At 36.2% G+C, this 24720-nt stretch overlaps 1 protein-coding gene across 5 annotated transcripts in view; it reads right to left on the bottom strand.

Moving 5' to 3' along the window:
• ATR (ATR checkpoint kinase) overlaps window positions 1-24720 on the bottom strand; it is a 103154-nt gene that overhangs the window by 18576 nt on the left and 59858 nt on the right. For all 5 annotated transcript variants that reach the window (XM_079922927.1, XM_079922929.1, XM_079922928.1 and 2 more), the window contains 8 exons: window positions 24101-24265; window positions 22949-23040; window positions 20053-20144; window positions 19639-19816; window positions 18276-18455; window positions 17673-17832; window positions 15255-15434; window positions 10851-10993 (listed from right to left, as the gene is read on the bottom strand). In XM_079922927.1, coding sequence (XP_079779053.1) covers window positions 10851-10993; window positions 15255-15434; window positions 17673-17832; window positions 18276-18455; window positions 19639-19816; window positions 20053-20144; window positions 22949-23040; window positions 24101-24265 — 1190 coding nt within the window. The remainder of the gene's footprint in view (window positions 1-10850; window positions 10994-15254; window positions 15435-17672; window positions 17833-18275; window positions 18456-19638; window positions 19817-20052; window positions 20145-22948; window positions 23041-24100; window positions 24266-24720) is intronic.

Genomic DNA, 24720 nt, shown 5'->3' with positions numbered 1-24720 from the left:
TGCCTTTATTTGTATTCCATGGTCATAAGCCTAGGTCAGGCCCAATCACTCAATTTCTGGGAAATTACAGTAACTTGGTCTCCCTAATTCCACATTTCTTCCCTTCAATAAATTCCAGGCTACCATTTCTGAAATTCTAGCTTTATCATACTCCCCCCGTTTAAAAACAGCAATCACTTACCTTTAGATTAAGACTATATGAATGACTCTGCTCGGGATTCAAATATATACAACCCTTTTTCTTTATAACTTTGCAATCTTAGTCTCTCACTATTCACCACATACATCTTCCATCAAGTTCAATTTCCTCACCATCCTCTCAACAAACCACTCAACCCTGTGCCTCTGCCAAATGTGTGAAAAGTTAGTACAGGCATACCTCGGACATATTGCAGGTTTGGTACTGGACCACTGCGATAAAGCGAATATCACAATAAAGGGAGTCACACGAATTTTTGGGTTTCCCAATGCATATAAAAGTCATGTTTACACTATACTGTAGTCTAATAAGTGTGCAATAGCATATGTCTAAAAAAAGCAATATACATACCTTAATTGTAAAATACTTTATTGCTAAAAAATGCTAATCATCACCTGAGCCTTCAGCGAGTTGTAATCTTGTTGCTGGCGGAGGCTCTTGCCTCGATGTTGATGGCCGCTGACTGATCAGGGTGGGGGCTGCTGAAGGCTGGGTGGCCGTGGCGATTTCTTAAAATAAGACAACAATGAAGTGTGCTGCGCTGACTGACTCTTCCTTTCATGAACGATTTCTCTGTTGCGTGCAATGCTGTTTCATAGCATTGTACCCATAGGAAAACTTCTTTCAAAACTGCAGTCAATCCTCCCAAACCCTGCCACTGCTTTATCAACTAAGTTTAGGTGAGATTCTAAATCCTTTGTTGTCATTTCAACAGTGTTCATAGCATCTTCACCAAGAGTAGATTCCATCTCAAGAAATCACTTTCTTTGCTCATCCATAAGAAGCAGCTCCTCATTCGTTTTATTGTGTTTTTATCGTGAGATTACAGCAATTTAGTCACATCTTCAGATTCCACTCCTAATTCTAGTTCTCTTGGCTACTTTCACCACATCTGCAGTTCCTTCCTCCATAGTGGTCTTGAACCTCTCAAAGTCATACATGAGGAATGTAATCAACTTCTTGCAAATTCCTGTTAACGTTGATATTTTCACATCTTCCCATGAATCACAAATGTTCTTAATGGCATCTAGAATGGTGAACCCTTTCCAGAAGGTTTTCAATTTACTTTGCTCAGATCCTTCAGAGGAATCACTATTTATGGCAGCTATTACTTGTGGCAGCTATTACAATACGAAATGTATTTCTTTTTTAAAACATTTACTTTCATTATTTATTTATGTTATTTAGGTTAACACTGGTTTATAACGTTATAAAAGTTTCATGTGTACGTTACATTTCTACTTCTATATACCTTATAGCATGCTCACCACCAAAAATTTAGTTCCCATCCATCATCATACGGTTGATCCCCTTTACCCATTTCACTCTCCCCTTCCCCTCTGTAACCACTACTCTGTATCTACCTGTTTGTTTTTATTTGGTTTGTTTTGTTCATTTGTTTTTTCTTTGTTTTTTTATATTCCACATATGAATGAAATCATACGGTGTTTGTCTTTCTCTGTTTGACTTATCTCACTTAGCATAATACCCTCAAAGTCCATCCATGTTGTCACAATGGCAAGATTTCATCTTTTTTTAAGGCTGAGTAGTATTCTATTGTATACGTGTATACACCACAACTTCTTTGCCCACTCTTCTGTTGATGGGCACTTTGGTTGTTTCCATATCCTGGCTATTTTAATAATGCTGCGATGGACATAGGGGTGCACATACCTTTTCAAATTAGTGTTTTCATATTCTTTGGATAAATACCCAGAAGTGGAATAGCTGGATCATATGCTAGTTCTATTCTTAAATTTTTGAGGAATCTCCATACTGTTTCCACAGCGGCTGCACCAATTTACATTCCCACCAACACTGTGGGAGGGGTTCCCTTTTCTCTACAACCTCTAACACTTGTTATTTCTCTTGCCTTTTTGATAACTGTCATTCTAACAGGAGTGAGATGATATCTCATTGTGGTTTTGTTTTACATTTCCCTAATAATTAATGATGTTGAACATCTTTTCATGTGTCTGCTGGCCATCTGAATGTCTTTTTTGGAAAAATGTCTATTCAGCTCCTCTGCCCACTTTTTAATTGGGTTGGTTTTTGTTGTTGTTGTGTGAATTCGCATATATTTTGGATATTAACCCCTTATTGGATATACCATTTGCAAATATCTTCTCCTTTTTGGTAGGCTGTCTTTTCATTTTGTTGATGGTTTCATTTGTTGTGCAGAAATGTTTTAGTGTGATGTAGTCCCATTTGTTTATTTTTGCTTTGGTTTCCCTTGCCTAAGGAGTCATATCCACAGGGATATTACTGAGGTGGATGTCAAAGACTGTACTGCCTAGGTTTTCTTCTAGGAGGTTTGTGGTTTCAGGTCTTACATTAAAGTCTTTAATCCATTTTGAGTTGATTTTTGTGTATGGTATGAGATAGTGGTCTAGTCTCATTTTTTTTTTTTGCACATGGATGTCCAGTTTCTTAACATCATTTATTGAAGAGACTACCCTTTCTCCATTGTATATTCTTTGCTGCTTTGTTGAATGTTAGTTGTCCATAGAAGCCTGGGTGTTTTGCTGGTCTCTCAGTTATGTTCCACTGATCTATGTATCTATTTTCTGCCAGTACCATGCTATTTTGATTACCACAGCTTGGTAATATAGTTTGAAATCAGGGCATGTGATACCTCCAACTTTGTTCTTTTTTTTTTCTTTTTTTTACGGTACGTGGGCCTCTCACTGTTGTGGCCCCACCCGTTGTGAAGCACAGGCTCCAGATGCACAGGCTCAGCGGCCATGGCTCACGGGCCCAGCTGCTCCACAGCATGTGGGATCTTCTCAGACCAGGGCATGAACCCGCGTCCCATGCGTCGGCAGGCGGACTCTCAACCACTGTGCCACCAGGGAAGCCCCCTGTTCTTTTTTCTTAGGTTTGCTTTGCCTATTTGGGGTCCTTTGTGGTTCCATGTAAGTTTTAGAATTTTTTGTTGTATTTCTGTGAAAAATGTCCTTGGGATTTTGATAGGAATTGCATTGAATCTGTAGGTTGCTTTAGGTATGGGCATTTTAACAATGTTAATTCTTCCAGTCCATGAGCACGGAATATCTTTCCATTTATTTGTGTCTTTTTCAATTTCTTTCAGCAATGTCTTATAGTTTTCAGTGTACAGGTCTTTCACCTCCTTGGTTAAATTCACTGCTATGTATTTTATTCTTATTACTGCAATTGTAAATGGGATTGTTTTATTAATTTCTCTTTCTGCTAGCTCACTGCTAGCATGTATAATAGAAATGCAACAGATTTTTGTATACTGATTTTGTATCCTGCAACTTTACTGTATTTGTTTATTATTTCTAATAGTTTTTTCGTGTATTCTTCAAGCTTTTCTATATAAAAAATCACGTCATCCACAAGTAGTGACAATTTTACTTTTTCCTTTACAATTTAGATGGCTTTTATTTCTTTTTCTTGCCTATCTGCTCTGACTACGGCTTCCAATACTATGTTGAATAAGAGTGGTGAGAGGGGGCATCTTTGTCTTGTTCCTGATTTTAAAGGGATAGCTTTCAGTTTTTCATGGTTGACTATGATGTTAGCTGTGGGTTTGACATACATGGCCTTTACTAATTTGTGGTATGTTTCTACTATACCCACTTTATTGACACTTTTTATCAAAAATGGATATTGAATCTTCTCAAACGCTTTTTCTACATCTATTCAGATGATCATATGGTTTTTATCCTTCATTTTGTTAATGTGGTATACCATGTTGGTTGATTTGTGTATGTTGAATCATCCTTACATCCCTGGAATAAATCCCACTGATCATGGTGTATGATCCTTTTAATGCATCGTAGCAGCTGGTTTGCTAATATTTTATTGAGGATTTTGGTGTCTATGTTCATCAGAGATATTGGCCTATAATTTTCTTTTTTGTGTGTTGTCTTTGTTTGGTTTTGGTATCAGGGTGATGTTGGCCTCATAAAATGAGTTAGGAAGCGTTCCTTCCTCTTCAATTTTTTGGCAGACTTTGAGCATTAAATCTTCTTTGAATGTTTGGTAGAATGCACTGTGAAGCTGTCTGGTCCTTCTGTTTCTTCATGATTCAGTCTTGGAAGGGTGTATGGTTCTAAGAATTTGTCCATTTCTTCTAGGTTGTCCAATTTGTTCATAATATTCTCTTACAATCCTTTGTTTTTCTGTGGTATCCGTTGTTATTTCTCCTCTTTTATTTCTGATTTTATTTATCAGACCCTTCTCTCTTTTTTTCTTGGTGAGTCTAGATAAAGGTTTGTAAATTTTGTTTATCTTTTTAGAGATCCAGCTCTTATTTTCACTGATCTTATCTACTGTCTTTCTAGTCTCTATTTCATTTATTTCCACTCTGATTGTTATTATTTCCTTCCTTCTATGGACTTTGGGCATCGTTTGTTCTTTTTCTATTTCCTTTAGGTGTAAGGTTAGATTGTTTGAGATTTTTCTTGTTTCTTGAGGTAGGCCTGTATTGCTATAAAGTTCCCTCTTAGTACTGCTTTTGCTGCATCCCATAGATTTTTTTGGTATGTCATATTTTCATTTTCATTTGTCTTCAGGTAATTTTTAATTTCTTCTTTGATTTCTTTGTTGACCCAATAGCTCTTCAGTAGCATGCTGTTCAGTCTCCATATACTTGTCATTTTTCTACCTTTCTTCTTGTAGTTGACTTCTAGTTTCATACCATTGTGATTGGGAAAGACGCTTGATATGATTTCAATCTTTTTAAATTTATTGAGATTTGTTCTTTAGAAAGTTCCACGTACACTTGAGAAGAATATGTATTCTGCTGCATTTGAATGTAATGTTCTGTATAGATCTATCAAATCCATCTGGTTCTGCTGTTTCCTTGAATTTCTCTCCAGATGATCTATTCACTGACACAAGTGGGATGTTAAAGTCCCCTACCATTACTGTGTTGCTGTTAATTTCCATTTTCTTGGTAATTCCTTCACTTTCAGCCTATGTTTGTCTTTAGAGCTGAGCTCCTGGAGGCAGCATATAGTTGGGTCTTGTTTTTTTTAACCCATCCAACCACTTTGTGTCTTTTGGTTGGTGAATTCAATCCGTTTACATTTTAGGTGACAGATGAGGACTTAGCACTGCCAGTTTAGCTTTTGTTTTCTGGTTGCTCTATATATCCACTGTTTTGTTTTGTTTTGTTTTTTCCTTGTGTTTCTGTCTGCCATTTTGGTTTGGAGGTTTTCTGTTTTTCGTAGTTTCCTCTTTTTTTATGTTTCATGTCTCTACTCTATATTTATGTTTTGTGGTTACCATGGGGTTTGTATGAAATCTCTCATAGATAAAATAGTCCTTTTTCTGCTGATAGGATCTTACCTTCATTTACCTATGTAGGTTCCATCCTTTTCCTCTTCCCCTTTTATATTTTTGTTGTCTCAAATTATCCCATTTTATGTTGTGAGTTTGTTACTGAATTGAAGCAGCTATATTTATTTTTTCAACATTTTCCCTCTTTAACCTTTACGCTATAACAAAGTGTTTAAAAACCTGTTGTGATAAAGACTTGCAACTTTTGATTCTGTCTACTTATCGCCTTAGTCAAAGTTTTGTGTACTTTTTGCCATTTTGTTTCTGGTAGAAAAGCTCATTTCAACATTTCTTGTAAGGCAGGTCTCATGTTGATTAACTCTCTTGGCTTTTGGTTGTCTGGGAAAGTCTTTATTTCTCCTTCATATCTGAATGATAACTTTGCTGGATAGAGTATTCCTGAGTGATGACTTTCAGTATTTTGAGAATGTCACTCCACTTCCTCCTGGTCTGTAGAGTTTCTGCTGAGAAATCTGATGGCCCAATGAGGTAGCTTTGTGGGTTACCATCCCTTTTTCCTTAGCTGCCTTTAAAATTCTTTCTTTGTCATTGACTTTTGACAATTTTAATACAATCTGTCTTAGAGAAGGTAATTAGGTGTTCTCTTAGCTTCATGAACTTGTATACCCAGTTTCTTCTCCAGGTTTGGGAAGTTCTCAGCTATTATTTAAATAAATGCTTTGCTCCCTTCTCTCTCTCTTCTCTTCGGGTATACTCATTACCCTAATGTTGCCCTTCCTAAAAGAGTTGAATAGCTCTCTAGAATTTCCTCATTTTTAAAATATCTTCTCTTTCCTGTCCTACTTGTACCATTTCAAGTTTGCTAATTCTCTCTTCCATATGGTCTGCTCTATTTCCAATGCTTTTAAATGTACTCTTCATCTCATTTATTGAGGTCTTCAACTCGAGAATTTCTGTTTGGTTCTTTTTTAGAGTTTCACTCTCTTAGTTAAGTACTCCTTCTGTTCATTAATTTTATTCCTGAGCTCACTGAACTGTTTTTCTAAGTTTTCTTGCAGCTCACTGGGTTTCTTCATGACAGCTATATTGAATTCTCTATCAAATTGCAATATTCTGCATCTTTAAGTCTGGTTCCTGGAAAATCATCATTTGCTTTTTGTGGTACTGTCACTGTGGTTATTCATGGTGCTAGATGAGTTGTTCCTCTGCCAGTACATCTGAAGTAGGGGCAGGTTTGAGATTAGAGGCCTTTCTTTTGTTTTCCAGTAGGTGGCACTATAGCATAGGTTTTTGGTTTCTTTTACCTGAGGTGCCTCTGGCTCTATTTGAGTCGGCCCTTTCCACCTTCCACCTCCTCTGTTAGAGGTGTGACTCCCTGCCCTCATTATCGCACCTTGTGCCTCTGGAGTCGATGGTAGCTCCTTCTCCCACTGTCACTGGTGTTGCTGCTTGGTGCATCTAGATGGTAGGCTCTGCCATCTCATCTAGGATCCCATGAATTGCAGGCTCCACTGCCATGGGGCGAGGGGAATGAGGAGAGTTGGGAGGTGAGCTGAGGTTGCATGGGCCTCTCTGCTGTGTCTGGTATTGTAAGGTTCGTGGGGCTCTGCCACAGTGGACCTGGAGTTGTTGGCGCCTCAGTGGCTGGAGGGACAGGGTCTCAGGCCCCACTGCCACTGTTTCCCAGTTACCCGTGGCCACAGGAGCTGCTGGGGCCAGGAGGCTAGAATCATGTGTACCTCCCTCCTCTGCCACTGTTGGGTTCTCTGGGGCTGCAGACTCAGTTGCTGTGGCTGGACGGCTGGGTTTTGCAGGCACCACCTGCTGTTCCCTTGCTTTCAACTTCTCTATGTGTTTCAGTACACCCACCTTTAGATGTACCAATGTGTGGATTCTCCGGTGTGCTGGTGTGTTGAGCGGAAGTACCCTTGTTGTACTGTGGATGTTTTACTGGTTGTAGATTGATGGGGTGAGACAAAGGTAGCTTTTCACTCTGCCATAATGCTGACATCACTCCAATCACAAAATGTATTTCTTAAACAATAAAACTTGAAAGTTGAAATTGCTCCTTGATTCATGGGCTGCAGAATGGATGCTGTGTTAGCAGGCATGAAAACAACATTAATCTCACTATACATCTCTATCAGAGTTCTTGGGTGACCAAGTGCATTGTCAATGAGCACTGACATTTTGAAAGGAATCTTTGTTTCTGAGCAGTAGGTCTCAACCGTGGGCTTAAAATATGTAGTAAAACATGTTGTAAACAGATGTGGTGTCATCCAGGCTTTGTGGTTCCATTTACAGAGCACGGGCAAAATAGACTTAGCATAAATCTTAGGGCTCTAGGATTTTCAGAGTAGTAAGTCACTAGCTGCATTAGGCCCTAATAAGAGTCAGCCTGTCCTTTGAAGCTTTGAAGCCAGGCATTGACTTCTCCTCTAGCTATGAAAGATGGCATCTTCTTCCAATATAAGGCTGTTTTGTCTACATCGAAATTCTGTTGTTTAGTGTAGCCACCATTACTGATCTTAGCTAGATCTTCTGGATAATGTGCTGCAGCTTCTACATCAGCATTTGTTGCTTCACCTTGCACTTCTCTGTTATGGAGACGGTTTCTTTCCCTAAACCTCATGAACCAATGTCTGCTAGCTTCAGACTTTTTTTCTGCAGCTTTCTCACCTCTTTCAGCCTTCTTAGAATTGAGGCAAGTTAGGGCCTTGCTCTGGATTAGGCTTTGGAAATATGGTGTCCAATTTGATCTCTGTACACTACTAAAATTTTCTCCATATCAGCAATAAAGCTGTTTCACTTTGTTATTATTCATGTGTTAACTGGAGTAGCACTTTTTTTTTTTTTTTTTTTTTTGTGGTACGCGGGCCTCTCGCTGCTGTGGTCTCTCCCGTTGCGGAGCACAGGCTCTGGATGCGCAGGCTCAGTGGCCATGGCTCACGGGCCCAGCTGCTCCGCGGCATGTGGGATCCTCCTGGACCGGGGCACGAACCCGCGTCCCCTGCATCGGCAGGCAGACTCTCAACCACTGCGCCACCAGGGAAGCCCTGGAGTAGCAATTTTAATTTCCTTCAAGAACTTTTCCTTTGCATTCACAACTTGGCTAACTCTTTGGCACAAGAGGCCTAGCTTTTTGCCTGTCTCAGCTTTTGACATGGCTTCCTCACTAAGCTTAATCATCTCTAGCTTCTGATTTAAAGTGAGAGATGTGTGACTCTTCCTTTCAACACTTCCTGTGAACACTTAGAGACCATTGTAGGGTTATTGATTGGCTTAACTTCAATGTTGTTGTCTCAGGGAATAGGGAGGCCCAAGGAGAAGAAAAGAGATGGTGGAATGGCCAGTTGGTGGAGCAGTCAGAACACACACAGCATTTATGGAATAAGTTCGCTGTCTTGTATGGGTGCAGTTCATGGTGCCCCAGAACAATTACAATAGTTAACATCAAAGATCACTGACCACAGATCACCATAACAAACACAATAATAATGAAAAAGTTTGAAATATTGCAAGAATTACCAAAATGTGAGTATACAGAGACCTGAAGTGAATAAATGCTGTTGGAAAAATGGAACTGATAGACTTGTTCAACACAGGGTTGCCACAAAACTTCAATTTGTAAAAAACACAGTATCTGTGAAGCTCAATAAAATGAGATATGCCTGTAATGTCCTCTCTTTCTTGAATTTAATTACCTTTTAAATCCTACCTTCTTCACAAGGCCTACCAAACTTCTCTGGCAATGCAGTGCAAAGAGATACTTTTGATATCATGAAGCCAGTGGTTTGAGTTTTGACTTCAGATTTGCCCCAAATCCATGACTCCTGGACTTGTTTGGTTCATTTTTGGTATCTTGCTAGTATCAAAAAGATATTTCTAATATTTGTACCACTTATTTTGATATTTGATCACATTCTACTATGTACCATTATTTAAATATTTTGTGTGCTAAGGTTTCTCTACCCAATTGGACTGTAGCTCCTTGAGGGCAAACACTAATGCTTAATTAGCAATAACACAGTAATTCAATGACTCAGAGGAAAAGCATCGATAGCTGAGCTTATTTACTCCTTTAAGCATCCATATGTTTTATTTTAACTACTATGGATAAAATATATTCTAAAATAGTCTTACTTTCTTAAACTGTACTTTTAAAAATCTCACACTATACCTAATAGTTTTATGCATATCAAGGACTCCAAATAACTCGTTTTAGAAGAAATGTATTAAATAAATTCTGTATACCAATGCATATGATATATGTCAAGACTAAAGAGCAAATGAGAGGTATTATTCATTTTAGAAAAGAAAAATGAATTTAATAACTGTCCTCTGCTTATGCTTCCATTTCAAAATGCCAATATGCCAGGAATTCTTCCTCAATAACAAGTCATTAATAATCAATAAAAAATTAAATTAGGTTTGGATTTTATAAAACTTGAATTCCAGGGAGTTCCCTGGTGGCCTACAGGTTAGGATTCCGGACTTTCACTGCCGTGGCCCAGGTTCAATCCCTGGTTGGGGAATTGAGATCCCACAAGCCATATGGCATGGCCAACAAACAAACAACAAAAAAACAAACAAGCAAACAAAAATTGAATTCCATTTTGGGAAGAAAGGCTTGGCCAAATCTTGCAATCCTAACACTGCTGATGAACAAAAATACATTGCTTTGATTCCTGAAAATATTGAACTGAGAAGTCAAAATACCTGATAATAGGCAACTTTAAATAAATTTATTAGTATGAAGTAAGTTATTCATCAGTAAAGCAATGGTCCACGAGTATGACAAGAAAATGAGTGGAACGTTATTATTACTTCTTAGGAATTAATAATTTGTGATAATATAAACAGTAGGCATGAGACAATACACTATTTGACTATAATACACTAATATACGAAATTAAGTTACATTTCACCTGTTACCTAGTTTAAGCGATAAGCTCTTTCTACAAGTCTAATGTCAAAACCATTTTTATATATACTACTTCTTAGAGAATGGGCTGGAAGGAAACATTCCACAGGCAATTAAATAAAACCATTAAATGTACTAGATTTAGGGCCTTCTGGAATTCTAGGGAAGGGGACTCAGAGGATGAGGGTCCAGAATGGGAAGGACACTTAATTTTCATTGTATATTCTTGGTACTACTGAATTTTAAAAAAACATGCATATATTACTTATTCCATTAAAATAGTTGTTATTTAAAGGGAAGGAAAAAATTGTACAAAGAAAAAATTTATATCTTATCTAAGGTGATAATCATAAAGCAGAAAACATCCTACATATGCTAAGATCTGTGATAATAGTTCAACATCAACAGAGTCACCTTGATATATTTAATCAGCAAACATGCAGTTCTCACTCTCACCTTCCAAAGTGAAGGACTATATACCGAATGAGATCACCCTGCTTTTCCATTTTGTTGTCTGTGACCATGGGCATCAATTTGTCATAGTACTTGGCAAGGTAGAAATGCCCATCCTCCCACTCTGGCAGGAACAAGGTCACATCCTGTAAAAGATAACAGAGAATATCCACTTAATAAAACCCCCCACTATGTTGGGAAGTAAAGTATAAATAGATAATTAGGGATCAAAAGTATGAGACCGACATCTAGGCAGAGCAAAGTCAAAGGCAGACTGACTGGTGTAAATAAGGAATAGCTACTTTCTTACAAAGGTTTTCTCAGGATAGCTGGTGGGTTCTGGTGGGTTGCCCGCTGATCAACATGTCATGCTAATTTGCTATATAGGGAAAAACACTCCACTTACATTGCCACTTTATATGATACATCAAAATAATTTTCAGATGGATTAAGGTATTTCATGTATGTGTGTACAGGTATATTTTTATTGTTTTAAAAAAAAACCTCAGAGAAAGAAGAATACCAAATCTCTGAAGAGGACAGGACTTTAAAGGCATTCAAATATGGTTTAAAAAAGAAATCACATATCATTTTTCTCTAAGATCTACAAGTCATTGCCCTCTCTCTCAACTCCTTCATAATCAGGCTTTTGAAAAGAATTCTCCAACTCACTGTCATTCCTCAAACTATTTCTTTTTGGTTCAGTAGACACCACTCCACTAAAGTAGCAACTTAAACAGACATACTTTCCAATTCTGATCTCACGTGAGTAACCTCTCTTCAGCATGTTTCTGTTGTCCATGCCATTTCTTCTTTGAATCACTTTCTTCCTTTTGCTTTTGTGAGGCCACAATGTTCCAAGTTTTCTCCTACCTTTCTGGCCACTCCTACTCAGTCGCCTTTGTCATTTCCTCTCCCTTTCCCTTATATTTGTATATTGTGTGCGGTTTATTAATTTTTAACTATATTACTTGAAATGTGATGGAAAATACATAGAACAGCTGAGTAAAAAAAAAATTTTTAAATAAAGCTCGACTCTTAATTCAAGCAAATTTGAGAACACAGTTTAGACCAGGAACCTTAAAATGAGATCGTAAGTTTCCTCCAAATCTAATCCTAAAACCTTACAGATACAAACCTGCTTGTGGATAGAGGACAGAATGACATGATTAGATATATGGAACAGATGCTGGATTCATGTGCCTAAAACGGGCCACAGGGACGAGGCTCCCAGTGTGCTTTTCCCATCTAGTCAAAGGAGAAGCAAACGGAATGAAGGAAAATGCTAATTAAGATTGCTTCTAAAAAGATATTTTCAATCTGGTTTCATCATCTTTCTATCTCCCTTCCTTTGCTTTCTTCCTCCCTCCCTCTCTCCTTCCTTCCTGGTTTAAATTAAAATTTTATTTTAGAAAATAAAATCTACATACAGAAAGATAAATCTTATATGCAAAGCTTGCTCAATTATCACAAAGTGATCACACTTATATAAGAACTCCAGAAACACGAGCCTCCCCCTTCGCCCTCCCAAACACTACTCCCTTTGTTCTCCTCCCAAATAACCACTACTACAGATTAAATATTTGTATGTTGTCCCCCCTCCCCCCTCACCCAATTCATATGTTGAAGCCTAATCCCCAATGTGATGGTATGTGGAGGTGGGGCCTTTGGGAGGTGATTAGGTCATAAGTGTGGAATCCTCATGAATAAGATTAGTGCCCTTATAAAAGAGGCCCCAGGGCCTCCCTTGCCTCTTCTGCCACGTGAGGTCATAAGGAGAAGATGGCTGTCTATGTAAGCAGGGCCTCACCAGACTGAATCTGCTAGCACCTTAATTCTGGACTTCTCAGCCTCCAGAACTGTTTGAAATAAATGTTGCTTAAGCCACCCAGTATATGGTATGTTTGTTATAGCAGTGCATATGGACTAAAAACAACCACTATCTCCATTTCTGATACAAGAATTTTGTTTTGCTCATTTCTGAACTTTATATAAATGGAATCATACTACATGTATGATTTTTTCATATGACTTTTTTCCTTCAACATTAAGTTTGGAAGAACCATTCAAGTTGTTGGATGTAACTTTGGTTTGTTGGTTTTCATTGGTACACATACAGTATTCCATTATAGGGATATGTTATAATTCGTTTATCCATTCTATAATTGATTGACATTTCTACTTCCAGTTTAAAATCTACAAATAACGTTGGTATAAACATTTTTGTACATGTTCCATGGAGACGTGTTCAGCATTGATAAAGTGGCTGTCACAGTATTATCACCTTTAGGAGAAAACACCAAACTGTTTTCCAAAATGATTGTAATAACTTATACTTCCAGCAGCACTGTATGAGCGTCTAAATGCTCTATAGCCTTGCTAACACTTGAAAATATCAATCTTTTAAATTTTAACCATTCTTGTAGGTATATAGTGTTAGCTCATAATACTTTTCTTTAAACTGAACGGCAGTTGATTTATAATATTGTATTAGTTTCATCATAATACTTTTTAAATTTGCATCTATTCCTGTCTACTACAGTGAAGATATTTTCTTTTTTGGGGTCATTTATATATATCCTTCTGTTAAGTCTTCTATTCAATTTTAAAATTGAGTTGTCTGTATTTTTCTTATTGACTTTTAAGAGTTCTTATTATATTCTGGATATAAGCCTCACCATTTATGTATTGCAAATATCTTGTAATCTATTGCTTACCTTTACATTCTTCTAAAAAAATTTATTAATAAATATATATTTTTATTTTTTAAGTAAAAAATAAAAGCTGATGTACAATATCATGTTAGTTTCAGGTGTACTACATAATGATTTGACATTTGCATACACTATAAAATGATCACCATGATAAGTCTAGTAACCACCTGTCCCCATACTAAGTTATTACAATATTATTGACCATATTCTTTATGCTGTATGTCTCCATGACTTATTTATTAAATAATTGAAAGTTTATACCTCTTAATCCTCTTCATCTATTCCCCCCTACCCACCTCCCGTCCTTCTTGCCTTTACATTCTCAATGGTATCTTTTGATGAACAGAAATTCATAATTTTAAGTTAGTCAAATTTATTAAACGTTTCTTTTATAGTTATTGTTTTTGATCTGTTTAAGATGTCCTGAGCTACCTCTAGGTTTGAAGATACTCTCCTATATTCTATTTTGGGACCTTTATTATTTTGCCTTTCACATTTAGATCTACAATCTACCTGAAGTTTATTTTTGTTTATGTTGTAAAGAAGGGATCAAGTTTGATTTCTCCTCCCATAAGCTATCCAAATAACACAACAATGTTTACGGAAAAGATCATTCTCTCAACTCTACAATACCACCTAGAATCTGTTTCTGGGTTCTCTCTTCTGTTCTATTGGTTATTTGCCTAGCCTTACATGAACACAACATCATCTTAATTTCTATACCTTTATAATAAGTCTTGAAACACATCCTGGTTATCCTCAGTTTGCCCCTCTAAAATATACTTGTCACTCCACTCTTTTCTGCTCTATAATCCAAAAGATTGACATTGTTGATTTCTATCAGTGGGCCTATTTGCCTTCTGGAAATTGTTCTTCTTATAGTTCCCCCATGATTGTTCTTTCCTTAGCAGCTGTTTCCAGCTGGGCCTCATAGAGTTTTGAGTTATGCATGTGTATCGTGGTATTCAGTCAAAGACTCAGTGGTGATTCTAATGCAGATCTAGAACTTTTTGTCTAACTCTTTTTTCCAGGTTAGTCTGCTTCACAATTCTAGCCATCCACTCTTATTTTATTATTTTGTATCTTCTATATTCCATGTTTCTAATTTTTTTTCAGTTCCTTTTCTAACTTCTTGAGATGGATTCTTAGCTTATTAATTTTGAGCCTTTATTTTCTTCTAACACATGTAAATAATATTTCAAATTCCCTGTAAGAATGGCTTTAGCTGAATCCAAGTTTTGCCATGTCATATTTTTATTATCATTCAGTTCAAAGTATTTTTCAATTTCCATTGCAATTTTTTCTTTGACCCCATGGGTTACTGAGAAGTATCTCTTTTCTAACACCATCTATGTAAGGCTTAATACGTAGTAAGGAAGGTATATACTGTGTTTGTTCAAAAATTTTCAGGCCAGACTGTGGTTAACTTTGGGAAGGAGGATGAAAGGGTGAGTTCTAGAGCATTAAGAACATTCTACTTCTTGATATGGATGGCGGTTTCATGACTATATTTATTTTGTGATAATTCCTCCAACTATACTTATGTTATATATTCACTAAAAAGCCAAAAAAGCTTCCTGGCTATTTTTATACATGTGCTCTTCCCATATGGACCTTAAAGTAATTTTATCTATTCTCAAAAACAACAAAAAAAGTGAGTTTCTAACTGAAATTGCATTATACATTCACTTACCTTATATTTTTTCATAACTGCATTGCTTTCAAAGTTAGCTGTTTCTTCCATAAAACGGCCCACTAGTAGCATAGCTCGTCCATGGATTAACATGTTCTTACTTTCAGTTGGGGTTTTATTTTCAGGAAAACATAACTCAACACCCTTCTGAAGAACAATTAGTGCCTGGTGAACATCACCCTGAAAGAAAAAAGGCAACAACAAGCCTTTTAATTTAAGAACATATTTCCATTTTCTGAAAAGCAAATAAAACTGTTAGAATTTAAAGTTCATAAGGTATTTTATGTATAAATCTATTCGTAATTTCATGTTCATCTCTCATTTTCCTCCTATGAAAGTAAAATCCTAAACAGGAATCATTGCTTCATTTCATATAGAACTCCGGTATTCATTCATTCACTTGTTTTTTACAGTCAGTCAAAGTGCAGGGAACTGAAGATATATGTAGATGATTAGGGATAAACAAACATAAATATGTCAAAATCTCTAGCTTAAAAAAGTTCACAGTATGGGCTTCCCTGGTGGCGCAGTGGTTAGAGTCCATCTGCCGATGCAGTGGACGCAGGTTCGTGCCCCGGTCCAGGAGGATCCCACATGCCGCAGAGCGGCTGGGCCTGTGAGCCATGGCCGCTGAGCCTGTGCGTCCGGAGCCTGTGCTCCGCAATGGGAGAGGCCACAACAGTGAGAGGCCCGCGTACCGAAAAAAAAAAAAAAAAGTTCATAGTCAAGTGAGGGAATAAACTATAAAACAACAACACAATGTGCTAAGTGTTATTAACAGAAGAATATACATGCATATTATGTAGGAAAGAGAAGACAGTCTGCTAAATCTACCTGAAGATATAGGAAAATGGAGTTGAGCAGTGGTCAGGCAAAGTAATCACATGAGGAAAATCTAAATTAGGTCTTAAAAAATGAGTAGAAATTTTCCTGGCAAAGAATTCAGCGAAGGACACTCTTGGTAGAAGAGTGTCTCAATTTTAGTTGAGAAAAAGGCAAGTAGTCTGGTTTTAGCTGAAGATTAAAGGGTTTGTGAGATAAAGGGTTTGTGAAGACTAAAGGGTTTGTGAATACTAAAGGGTTTGTGACAACTGAACCTGAAGAGGTAGGCTGAGACTCGATGAGAAAGGGCCTTGTGTACTTTCTAAAGTTCTGACTTAATCCTAAAGCCATGAAGAATACTTTGAAGGATTTTAACTGGGGGAGTGACATGATTCAGTGTACATTTTAGAAAGATGACAGACTGCAGTAATGAACACCAAGAAATGGTGAGACCTCAAAAAAAACTTAATATTGCCAGAGGGTGTAAATGCTAAGGGCATGAAGGAAAGCAGCAAAGATAAATAAGAGGGAGAGGATTCAAAAGATATTTCTAAGGTCAGTTTAGTCTCCAACTTGATGTGGAAAGTGAGGGAGAGGAAGAAGTCCAAGATGATGCCCAGATTACTGTCATAAATGAGAGGATGTGACAGAGTCCTACTCAGAAAAATAAGGAATATGGGAGGAGAAACAGGCAGTGAATTTTACATGATGAATTGCATTTTGAGCATACTGAATTTAAGGTATTACAATACATACATGTTCTAGCACTAGTTCTGAAAATGACCTGACTAATGCAGGCTGAATTATTACTTTCATCTCCCATCCAGGAAACATCTCCTCCCCTGTCCTTTCTTAGCCACCATAAAAGTTGGTTTAATCACAGATGGCACCAACTATAGTTGCTAACCGTCAATTTCAGAACATGCTATGCCTACTACTAATTCTAGACTGGTGGCAAGCATGAGGAGACATGAAAGTAAGAGTCCTTTAAATCTGCGGCATGAGCTTTTCAAGGAGTTTGTATATTTTAAAGCCCCCTTCTTATAACTGTAGCTTTAATCTGAGGATTGCTGAGGACGTTTGTTCTGAAGCTAAGCCCTTTCTGACAGGCTAGATTAGAAGTGGATCTTTACAGCAACAGTGGCAAGTCTACACAAAACTAATTATCTGCCAAGAATGTAATAAGGACAGTGTTATGTTCACCTAAACATTTCTTGAGTGCACTCATGTATATATATGTGTGTGTGTGTGTGTGTGTATATATATATATATATATACACACACACACACACACACATATATACACACACACATATATATATGGTAAAAACAAAGTAAAAATTGGTCATTTCCCTCAAGAAAAAAATGGAAGACAGATGAAAACAGAGAGAACTGCACTTTCAGTCTTGAAATGGGAAAATATTTGGGGACTTCAGGATAGAAGGAAGTTTCTTCCAGATGATAGTAGATAAATGATGCAGAAAGGTGACAGAAATAGAAGGTTCTGAATTTAGATTAGGGATCTAATCTCTGTCATGCCTTTGTAGGAAGTACCTATGATGGAAGTACGTACAATGACGTCCCCTTGGCCATTACCTTGGACCACAGCCACTTTGCCCTTTCCACATACAGTTCAGCAAGTCGTGATTCTCCAGCATTAAGGAGAGCATTGTAGGCTGTCTGGTGGTGACCAGCCTTTCGAGCTACTCTGGCACTCTGTAGCCAGCATTCTCCAACCATGTCTTTGTAATCTGGTCTAAAGGAATGTGACAAAATGGGGGGGGGAAAGAGCATTTTTAAGTATATTCAACAGCTTAATTAAAATATCTCTTCCTAACATAGAACCTTCTCAATATATCTTTTCAAAGGAATCAAAGAATATTTATTTGTTAAAAAACTAATTTTAATTTTCTTAGAGTTCTCCATTGTTATCAATTACAAGCCTATGAAGACCTTACTATTGACTTATATCTGTACCTCCCCCAGATACGTTTTCAACATTAAAAAAATGATATATTGCACATCAAAGTAATTTTTAAGTTCTAGGCTCATTTTAACTATATAGTGTAGACTTGACAACTGACAATAGAAAAATACAGATTCAGAGAGAAAATTAGGAAAGATAAATACTCCCAAGTAATATGCAAATATAATACTGAATTCACAATAACTGACATGCAAAAAAAAAGTGTGTAAAACCTTTTGTTGAGGCTTAATAAAGCTCTCCGGAGAGCCAGTATGGGCTCCTTTGCTCTGTAGGAATTCTGGGTCATTTCTAGTCGAGCCACCCAATTTAGTGAATCTTCTTGAGTACTGTCACCTGGAGACTGGTGAAAAAGTGGTTTGACGCTATGCTCCAACTCACACAACATGTGCAATCTGAAGACACATAGAGCCTATGTTAATATGTTATAATAGTCAGCCATATTAATCTGACATATAAAGCATGTACTTTAAATTAACCATAAAGAATATGAAATGTGCAGTTTTCTTTGGAAAAACTTTAACCAATATATATTCTTGGTATATAAACAGTAACATTTAAAACTTTTCAAATTGGGTATAAACACTAATTTATGTTGATTTGAATAGTTAGTGCTTTGCTATGATCCCTATACCCCTCTAATTAAATTGGAGAAGGGTATATAAAACTAAATTCAAATGTATGAAAGCCAGACTTTACCATCTGTATAAAGATAAAAGAAAATATAAATCAATGTAAATATTTGTATATATTGCTGGTGCTATTGTAAGAGGACCTGGCATAGTAGATGCCAGTAAAAAATTGTGAAATGAATGCAATTTTAATTTTTTTTTTCCTAAGGCTGATGGAAACATTTGTGATACATTCAAATTAACTTTTTCCCATGTCTATAACCCAGTGTTCAAGCATGCAGTTGAGTAGCTACATAATTGAATTAATCCCAGTGGTCCAATCTCTGGTTTCATTAAGCTGTTACCAAAGGGGCTGATACAAAATATAATTTAAAAAATAGCGTATTTTTCTTTTTAATTTACTGTTGTTCAATTACAGCATATGTTTTATTCTTTTCTTCAGGTAAATTAACAGACCTAAAATGTTTTCCATCATTTTCTTCCTTACCTCTAAAAATTAATATTACTTGTGAGTAATATTAATATTACTTGTGAGTAATGTAGTACCTACATTTGAGGGGGGAGTGGGAAATGTCAACTGCATTTCTCAAAGAGAAAAAGGAAAGGGAACCAACAAGTACTGAGCACCAATGTGCCAGGCAGAGTAGACGTCTAGTTATTTAGGTTATATAGAAAATAAACTATGACATCACAACAAGACAAATGTAAGATATTTTTGCTATTTTTTAGAAGTCTCATATTTGCCTTTCTAATTAAAAGGATGTATGTTAGGACATTTTTAAAAAACTATAGATAGGGTGATTGTGAGGTAAAAAAATGAAAAGAGCCATTTTGTGAGCTCTGCGTAACACCAAACACACTATCACTTATTTAGCGAGCACAAAATTCCAAGCCTGTCATATGACACCTACAGACCAGGAATATAAAAATGGAAACCTCAAAATACCTCACAATATATTCATATCCTCGTTGGTAAGAGCCTCTTTCAAAGCTTGCAGCTGAAAGAGGCACAATTTGTTCTGCTCTCACTAGTTTCAATGTGTCATAAAAAGCTGTGATATCTTTTTTTTTAGCTGATAATAATAACTGTCCCAGTCTGACACTCCATGTTGTAGATTTCCCATCTGAAAAACAAATGAAGAGTCAAGGCATGCCATGATAGCTGGATTCCAGAACAAGCTTTATTTCATTTGATAAAATGGTCAACAGAAATCCGGAACAAATAGTTTCATTCCACTTTGAACTTAAACAAGGCAATCATAAAACAAGCTGAGAGATTAATTACGAATGTTGCTTAGCTACTTAAGTCTAAATATTTATGGCATATTAAAACTGCTTATATTTTAAGAAGTAATTTTACCTGCTGCCAAATAGTTTTCTACCAAATCCCACTGTGACAATTTCCAAGCTGCTTCCACTCTGTATGTGTTTAATTCATCTGTCCATTCAGACCTGTTAAAAGAAATACGTATCACTTAAACATTTATTTAAAGTGGCATTTAGAGATTTTTTCATTGGTTTAGATACTCTATTTATTGTAGTTATTTGTTGCTCTATTCATTGTATTTGTATGGTATTGTATTTTGTATGTAGGTACAAAATAATTATCTCTATCCAAAACAATCCCCCAAATTTTAATGTTTCCAGTCCCCCAAAACATTTTTTTCAATAATTGCTTCTGATACAGCCATTTAAAAATGCCATTTTTTGGGACAAATTTGTCATATATTAGAGCAGAATTAATGCCTGGATAATTACAAAGAGCAGTTGTAAAATGAGTTGCATGCTTAACTTGAACAAAGAGCAGGGAGAAAAAAGAGCCAACTGAACATACATGCATTCAGAGGTAAGCAACTCTAATAACTTGGTATTTTGAATTAAATTTAAGACAAAAAAACATAGAAGCTGGTGGCCTGGATAATTACAAAGAGCAGTTGTAAAATGAGTTGCATGCTTAACTTGAACAAAGAGCAGGGAGAAAAAAGAGCCAACTGAACATACATGCATTCAGAGGTAAGCAATTCTAATAACTTGGTATTTTGAATTAAATTTAAGACAAAAAACATAGAAGCTGGTGGGGTAGGTTGAGTACTGGGGTACATAGGACACTCAATAATAAAGGCATAACAATGTTACAAATTATGTGTCAACAGTATGACAAAGGATACAAAATTAGCTACCTAAAATACATAACTATTCTTAAATTATTTTCAGTTACTTTAAAATTGGGGTTTTTAAAAGCAGCATTATATAGGTAATTATTTTTTCTAAGTATCCTACTTATGTGACACTAAGATGGCTAGTGATGTTTAGATCATGACTGTATAGAAGAAGCTATACTTCCCCATGTTTCTTCTTTATTAAATCATATCATTTGAATACCTGCTATATACTAGACCCTCAGCTAGGTACATTTTTCTATTTAATTACCTAATAATAACAAAGGTACACATACTATAAATAAGGTAACAGACTCAGGGAGGCTGGGATCAATGCCCTTAAAAGCCCTCCTTGTTCTTTCTGTAGTAAAAACACATAAAGAAAACATAACAAATGAGTCAATTAATTTTTATTAAAAAAAACTAAAGTAGTAGCATAAATATCGAATATTCTCTAATGTCTAAGTACCACCAAGAACAATTTAGAACAAAGCTAAAAGAAATACAATAGAAATATAATTTTCAAAAGTCCAACTTTGAATAACTTCACTAGCTTATCACTCGATGCCAAAGTATCAAAATTTTAGGATACAAATCTGAGTAGAGGCACAGGGATATCGGCTCGGTGCTTTGTGACCGCCTGGAGGGGTGGGATAGGGAGGGTGGGAGGGAGGGAGACGCAAGAGGGAAGAGATATGGGAACATATGTATATGTATAACTGATTCACTTTGTTATAAAGCAGAAACTAACACACCATTGTAAAGCAATTATACCCCAATAAAGATATTAAAAAAAAAAAAATCTGAGTAGAATTAGCAGGAGTTGCTCTCCAGAGGGTATATATCACACCAAGAAGTACCAAATGGCAATGAGGATCAGGCTGTGAGAACTTACTTCCATAAAAGTATTAAAAAAATGATTGTGTAGGTTAAGCACAGTCAATAATTTTGGAGAAATATTTGTTTAAATGCAAATATTCTCCCCAAAGAAAACTCATCCCCTCAATGACCATTTGCTTCAAGGATACAGTATCCTTCATTGAATATTGAAACTTGCCTTTCCACAAATCAAACGATCAGGAGGCTCTATGTATCACAGATCCGAAGAGAAGACTGTGCAGTGTGCATCATAAGGAAACATGACACCTCAGCTTGAGCCAAAACAAACTTTCCCAAATTTCTGCAACCCCTTTATTCACAAGGTCTCTCAATTAATCTGGAGAAACATATCTAAAACATATAACAAATCTTTCCTTGCTTCTGTAAAGCTTCTTTCATCATTTCATAAATCCACTAACCATCCAACTAACATTGAGCTTCTCTACTGCCAGACGTTGTAGAACAGTGGTCTTTAAAATCACAGTTTGGAATTTATAGAAATTATAGAGCTGTTTTCAGCATGAACTAACTAAAAACAGTGGCCTGTGCTCTTTGGCAAACTAAGATCCCATCACTTTTGACCAGATCTCACTGTCCAGAAAAGTCAACTGGGGTCTGGTAAATACATTAAGGAGTAAGGCTTTTTCAAGAGCACAACCAACCTTCCTAGTAATTCTCTAAACTAGAAGAACCATGCATGTCTTAATCTCTGCCACATGTAAGTACTTTTTTGGGGGGTATCGTTTGGTTTGCTATAAGAAACCCATTTTCTTTAGGAAAGGAAGGCTACTTTCATTTTTACTAGTCTTTTAGGAGAAAATCAACCCACACATTCTAGAGTGGTATTCCTTAGTTCAGTCACAAAGTTTCCCTCTCCCCAGCACAGAAAATAACTGGTGCTGATAATGTAGGCAGAGGTTAGATATCTTCTGGGAATACTAATATGAGCTTCACCAATAGTAGGTGAAGTCTTGCAGGTTCCTGTCATAAAGCAAATTTAATTCAAGGATGACTCTTTGCATAGAAGATAAGCTGTTAAGTGCTAGATTGACTTAAGAGACAGCAGGAAAAATTATTTTTTGGTGTTTATCTCCAATACCATGAAAACAAAAAAGATTTCATTACTTTAGTAAACATTACTTCAACCCAATTAATTAATTAAAAATTTCCCATTCCAAACCAACAACAAAAGAAAATCATTCTTTTAAAAAACATTACCTGTTAGCATGCACTCCATTCACCTGAGTGATTACAGTAGACAGCTGACCAAGACCTAACATGGACTTCACTACGCCATGATAGTGAATGATCTGGAAATTTAAAAGTATTTAAAATAGCAACTGTTACTTCAAATACATCTTAGGAACCAAAAAGTGTTTAACTGATATTCATTAAAGAATGCTATTTACCTCACTGAGTCTACCTTTCTTAGTTTAACAACTGACTTGCTTGACTGTATGGCAGAGCCCTCTACCGATGTCCTAAACACATTTGAATTTTTTTTTTTTTAATGGAGATAACCTATAAAAAACCTCAGATTGCATTTATTATCTTTTCCAGGTATGGTCTGATTTTTGGTTCAGATCAAATATAAAAGTAACAAGTACTCCTTAATACTTTGAAGATTATTTGTCATATTATTTCTCACGTAAAAATTAAAACTCAAACGTCACAATATTACTAATATCGATTTTGGGCTTCAGTAACTGAAAAGTTAAATAGGATTGTGAAATATTCTTTAAAATTGAAAACAAGCCTGTGAAAAATAAAGGCCCTACACACTGAACTTCTGAGAAAATGAACATGTCAATTATGACAGAAAGGAATACCCCGAGATTAGAGAGGATCTAAGTCAAGATTATAAATCAATGATTCTAAACCCCTTTCCTGTTCCAACATACATGAGATACACAACGTCCCCCCATTAGCAACTGTAGCCCAGTGATTCTAAGGGACCATTTCAGAGATTCCCAGATGGTGATAGGGGGCATGTGTAATCTGAAAAAGTTTCTTAGGCTGTAGAGAATCACTATTATTATTAAAAATTGATGCAAGTCTTATACTTTTAATAGCAAACTAAAATTATATCAATTTTAGAGTAATGGAACATAGAGTTTAATGTAAGTATACTTCACAGTGAATCTCATTTATTTGGGAGATTTGTAAGGTCACAGAAATTTGGTATTGGAAGGGATCTCTGAGATCCTCTAGCATGTCTCTAATTTTATCAATCAGGAAACTCAAGTTCAGAGACGGTTAAATATTTTCCAGACACACTGTGACCCTGGTAGAGACAGTATTGAAATTAAGGTTTCCAAAGTTCCTAGTTCAGAGTTCTTTTTGTTACAAGGCCTTTCATTTATCTCTTACCTGGTCTGGTTCTAACTGAATAGCCCTGTCATAACAAGCAGTGGCATCCCTCAGTAAGCCGATGCTTTCATGTTCAAGGATCTGTTCTTTTAGAGATGGTTCTGCCTTTCGAATTGCGCTTACTCCAGCCACTCCATCTGGTTCATGCATAGCAGCATACAATTTCTTTGTTCAATCATTAAAAAACAATCAAGGGAGGAAAAAAACACAACTGGAAATAAAACTATAAAGCCACCAGTTTATGTAAAAAAAAAATATAAGAATTTTTTTCTCAAAGCAACAATATGTATTTGTTTCAAGATAGATTCACAGTGAAACTGCAAACTTATTTCCAGGCATTCTGTTCCACTTAAATATACTCATATTCCGCTTAAATACAAATCTATACTAGTAACTGTTATTGATAATGAGAGCTGTAAAGAACCTCAAAGTCCTGAACTCTTTTAAAAATCCAATATATAATAAATTCTGTTGAGTATAGCTTATAAGTATTTTATTGCATTTTAAAACTTAAAAACATTTTAAACAGCATTTTAATATATTCATATTGAGATGCTTTCAAGAAACGCAAGAGACTAAATCTGGGTTCCAAGGAGATGTTCAGGCTGAAGATAAAAATT

Source organism: Stenella coeruleoalba, assembly GCF_951394435.1.
Source record: "Stenella coeruleoalba genome assembly, chromosome: 5".
Classification (NCBI taxonomy): Eukaryota; Metazoa; Chordata; class Mammalia; order Artiodactyla; family Delphinidae; genus Stenella; species Stenella coeruleoalba.
Note: the sequence above shows the minus strand (reverse complement) of the source record. Positions and strands in the feature narration are given on the sequence as shown.